At 36.6% G+C, this 5608-nt stretch overlaps 1 protein-coding gene across 1 annotated transcript in view; it reads left to right on the top strand.

The window, feature by feature from the left end:
• Window positions 1-5608, top strand: part of Zdhhc15 (zinc finger DHHC-type containing 15) — a 117627-nt gene that overhangs the window by 64671 nt on the left and 47348 nt on the right. The window contains exon 4 of the mRNA XM_021153468.1: window positions 4381-4501. Coding sequence (XP_021009127.1) covers window positions 4381-4501 — 121 coding nt within the window. The remainder of the gene's footprint in view (window positions 1-4380; window positions 4502-5608) is intronic.

Below are 5608 nucleotides of genomic sequence, written 5' to 3'. Positions count from 1 at the left end.
AGTGCTGGGATTAAAGGCCACCACTGCCCGGCTGAAAGACGGTCTTTTAATTCATACAATTTTTGTGTCCAGTACACAGAATATATAAAGAATTCTTATAATTCAGCATCTAAATAAAGATAGCCCAGTTGTGAAATGCAGAAAGATCCCAAATTGACATTTGTCTCTCCGAAAATATATAAAATTGTTTGTTAAGGATATGAAAAGTTCATGAGCCCCACTCCCAATTTTAAAGAGATGCAAATCTAGACACCAAAACCACCACGATTCATTGAATGAATGAATGAATGAATGAATGAATGAAAATATCAAATATTGGCTAGAATGCAAAGTATTCACAATTCTTTCAAATTTGACTGGGAATATAGACTGGTAAATATGCTATGCAAAATAGCTATGCTTTTTCTCATAAGGTTAAATATGGAGATTCCATGTGACCCAAAAGTTCCATTCATAATCAAAATAATTGAAAGGAAGCATTCAAATAAATACATATGTACAATTTTTATTGCAGCACTAATCACCATAACTAAAAGATGGAAACAACCCAAATATTTATCAATGCCAGTGGAAAAATAGTTTGAGGAAATATTGTACATGCATACACATCAGAATACCATTGGCCATGGGAAGATAATGCAGTACTGACATATGATACAACATAGATGAACCTTGAAGTGTGGCCATTGAACACCAAAGGTCATACTGTTTTGAAGGTAAATTCAGACAGAAACTTATACAGCAGATATTGGTTGCAGTCTGCCTAGACATAAGGGAATAAAGAATTAACAACTTAATAAAGTAAAGGGCTTTCTCTCAGGTGGCGAAATGTTTCTGAACATTTGGTGTTCGTTTGCACCCCACTATGAGAGAGCTAAATGCCACTGAATTTGTGAACTGTAACATGTACCTTATAAAATAAATTACCATGTTATCTTAATTTTAGCTTAATAAAAATTAAGTAGCCCCTTCATATTATGTATAAAAGCTTTTAGGTCAGTAGAAAGGCTAAGTGGTTAGAAATTTTGTAGGCCTATACTTGATGAGATAATGTTAGGTTTTAATCAAGTACTGCAAATGTCTATTGCTTATGACTACATCTTTTATTTTTTATATCTATATTTAATCTTTTTTTACAGTCCAGTCATTATCCCCCTCCTAGCCTGCCCTCTGACAGTTCCTCATCCCAGTCCTCCTCACATCTGTCTATGAGAGGATGTTCCCATATCCCTCACCCCACCCCTCGCCAGACCTCTCCACTCCCTGGGATCTCAAGTCTCTCGAGAGTTAGGAACATCTTCTCTCACCGAAGCCAAACCAGGTAGTCCTCTGCTGTAGATGTGACTGGGGCCTCTGACCAGGTAGTGTATGCTCCCTGGTTGGTGGTCCAGTGTCTGAGAGATCTGGAGGGTCCAGGTTAGTTGAGACTGCTGGTCTTTCTATAGGGTCACTCTCCTCCTCAGCTTCTTCCAGCCTTTCCCTAATTCAACCACAGGAGTTCCTGACTTCAGTCCAATTTTGGGTATAAGTATCTGCTTCTGTCTCAGTCAGCTATTTGTTGGGCCTCTCTGAGGACGCCATGCTAGGCTCCTGTCTGTAAGCACACTATAGCATCAGTAATAGTGTCAGGTCTTGGAGCCTCCCCTTGAGCTGGATCCCACTTTGGGCCAGTCCCTGGACCTCCTTTCCCTCAGCTCTTCTCTAGTTTTGTCCTTGCATTTCTTTCAGATAGGAACAATTCTGGGTCAGAGTTTTTGACTGTGGGATGGCAACACCATCCCTCCACTTGAAGCCGTCTTTCCACTGGAGGTGGACCCTACAAGTTCCCTCTCCCCACTGTTAGGCATTTCATCTAAGTCCCTCCCTTTGAGTCCTGACAGCCTCTCACCTCTCAAGTCTCTGGTACATTCTGGAGAGAACCCCCCACCTCCCATCTCCTGAGGCTGCACATTTCCATTCATTCTGCTGGCCCTCACGGCTTCCCTCTTGCCCCCCCCCCCATACGTGATCCTGTTCCCTTTTAATGACTACATCTTTATCATTTTCAATTTGTAAAAATGGAAGGAGAGTTCTTTGGGACTACTTGATGGCCACAATATTAATTTTTCTAACACAGCATTCCAATCTGTCACCAGTTGTCTTATCCAAGAATGCATTTGCTAGCTCACTGCTTTATCATCCATAATAAGGCTTAGATAGTGCCAGAAATATGCTGTCTGTTCCAGCCAGCTTGTTCAAAACCATTTGTTGAGTGACCACAAAGTATTTGTCACATCTAAATAGAAACAATTGTGCCTGTGCCCTTCAAATAGTATTCAGGCCCATAAGAAAGTTACATTCACAAGGATGCCTCAAAGATTAAGCACTGCCATGAGGTGCTACTTTCAATTATCAAAATTTAAATGAAAATCTAAAAATTTTGGATTTTTATGGTAGTATGATTGTACTTATTAAAAAAAAAACAGGAAAAACCAGGTTGTTCTGTATCAGTTTACAATATGTACTTATTGTATCCTTATAGGATGTATCTACCTAGTATACATCAGAACTCAGGGCTAAGAATTAAATGCTTATAAATGTATCATATTTATTGTGACAACCTCAAATACCTCCTATGCCTTTCCATATATTCTCAGAAGGACATTTAACTCTCACTCTGGTTGAGAATGGCATGACATAATAAAACACATCATGGATAGAGTTCTATTTTTAATTTACTTTTTATTTTTAACATTTATTTATTTTGTGTGTGTGTGTATGAGAGAGAGAGAGTTCATAGCTGCACACACCTAATCTGAGCATTCTTGTACGTGTCTTTTGGCATATTTACATATATGTTTCACCCACATATATTTATTTTTCTTGACTAATATAACTAGGAGTCGGATTGCTAGGCCATACCACTGATATGTATTTAGCTTTAGATAGTACCTAAGTTATTCAAACTGGTCTATAAGTCCACACTCTCACCAAGATCTTCTGTCCCTCAAAATGTACCATAAAATGACCAAAAGAAAAGGTACATATTGTTACAAAAATATTCAACAAAAGAGTAGAATCTGTAATATATAAAAGATATATAATACATACATAATATTATATATATGTCACAATTCAGCATAAAAAGACAATAGCACATTTTTCTTAATTTTGTTAATTGCTTAAGAATTTCATACAATTTTCATCATATTCACCCCTCCCATATTCCTCCTAAAATGATTATCCTTGCCCTACCTATCCACTCATGTCCTCTTTTTTTTTCTTTAAACCCATCAAGTACAGTTTGTGTTACTCATATACTCTTTGATGTGTGGTTTCACTGAAGCATAGGCAACACCAGAGACTTCACCCTGAAAGGAACGTGACTAAAAGCCTAATTATCATGGTGGACAAAAGACTTGAATAAGTATTTCGAGAGAATACCCTAAATGGCTCGATTAAGCCATGAAAAGGTGTTCATTATAAGGAGTAGCTGTAAACATACTGAGTAAAGCATAGTAAGGTATTATATATTAAGAGTTAAAATTCAAATGACTGGTAATATCAAATAGATTTAAATGATTAATAATTAGAATTCTAAATAATTCTTTGAATTACTTGTTATTACCCAACAATCAAGTTCCAGTCTTCTGAAATCAGAATAATTTCTTTTATTTTACAGAAAAAAAGTTCAGATCAAGAATGCCCATTTTCCAAAAGTTATTTTCTATTTTAAGATGAGAAAGCTTATACCAGGAATCCCCACCATAGATCTTCTCCTTTTCCATATGTCTACCCTTTTGTGTAGACTAAAGGAAAGTTTTCAAATCTATATTGCTTTGAAAAATAATTAGGTTACCTTAGGCAATATTAGCAAAATGTAGCATTAAATTGACAAAAAGTTCTATATCAGTTAGTGAAGATATCCAGAATTCCATGCATTTGCAAAATTATAATATTCAGACAATGTCACAAGCCATCCAGCTTCTCTGAATGTCATCAGCATTTTGAACCTATAAAATAGTAATTGTTACTCAATAAACCTGGCTGCTCACTGAAGGGATCCTGGCAGCAATGTGTTAGAGAAATATATGTACCATCATACATGGTATGATGGAATGGTAGAAATACAAGTCTGGTAGGTACATGAAGTATACTGGGGAGCAGCTTTGCTACTTATAAGTTGATTGAGTACAGCCATGGACAAGGTACTTAATCTGTCTAAACATTATTTTTTAATTAAAAAAAACACCTATCTCATAAAATACATAGCCAAAAAATATCTAAGACAAACTGGTATTTGAAGTTCAAGAGCAGATAATATTTTCATTTAGGTAGTTATGGTTGTTTTAATGCTTTCTGGGAACCTGAAAATATAAACATTGTCCATTCTGTTTCCAGTTCCACTTGTCCTATACAGACAAGGAGCGCTATAAAAATGAAGAGAGACCTGAGGTCCAGAAGCAGATGCTTGTGGATATGGCCAAGAAGCTACCAGTGTACACAAGAACCGGGAGTGGAGGTCAGTTCATCATCTCTGCCAGGGAGTCAGTTAGCAGGAATGTAAGGAACACCAAGTCATCTGAGTTATCATGCTAGCATCCTTTTTGTCTCATCTTCTCAAAACTACATTTCATTATACAAATTTTCATCTGCCTTTTTGGAAATTTGTAAGTAACTGTCATACCAGTGGTTTTACCACTAACATTTTATTATACTACTTTATGACATTCCTTTCCATAGAGTCAACCCTCTGTTTTCCATTGGCTCATCTTATTTTTCTGATGCATTTTAAAACAAATAGCAAACACCAGTACATATCTGCCTAAATATGTATTCGTTTGTGGATAAATTTGCATATGAAAATATGCAAACATCTTAAGTGTACAATTCAACATGTTTTGAAAAATACACACACCTGTAATCAAAGCTGCTGAAAAATTACCATCACTCCAAGAAGGTTCTGCCATGCCTCTACCCAGTCAATCCCCATGCACACATACGATTATTATTCTGATAGTTTTCATATGGTGATTAGCTTTGCCTACTCTGGAATTTTGTATAAGCGAAATCATGAAGCATACACCCATGTGTTTTGTTTCTTTTAGTCAGCATAATATTTGTGAAACTTACTCATATTGTTGTGTATTTAATTCCTTGTATTACTGAGTAGCATTACATTGTATGAATATAACAGCTTGTTTATGTACTCAGTGGCTGATACAAATTTGGTTTGTTTCCAATGCTTAGCTAGTATGAATCAGTCTGCTATAAATGTCCTTGCAGTAATAAGCAAAGGAAGATGTATCTTCATTTATGTGATTGAATATCTCTTGTGAAGTTTTACACTTGGGTTCCATTTGCATGAGTGGAACAGTACTTGCAGAGATAGTTCTCCACCTTTGAAAGTGAAAACCTTGAAAACGAAGGGTTTTTTGCTGCATCCTCCTTTGCAAATGGTGCTGTCAGATTCAGGGTCGTTTCTTCACCAATGGTTTATTCAGCAAATATCAGTTAAGATGCAGTTGGGCAATTGAGGAAATTGTAATTAGGCAACATTAAAAATTTATTGTTAGCCGGGCGTGGTGGCACGCGCCTTTAATCCCAGCACTTGGGAGGCAGAGGCAGG

Source organism: Mus caroli, chromosome X (genome assembly GCF_900094665.2).
Source record: "Mus caroli chromosome X, CAROLI_EIJ_v1.1, whole genome shotgun sequence".
Classification (NCBI taxonomy): domain Eukaryota; kingdom Metazoa; phylum Chordata; class Mammalia; order Rodentia; family Muridae; genus Mus; species Mus caroli.
This window is presented reverse-complemented; position numbering and strand designations above follow the sequence as displayed.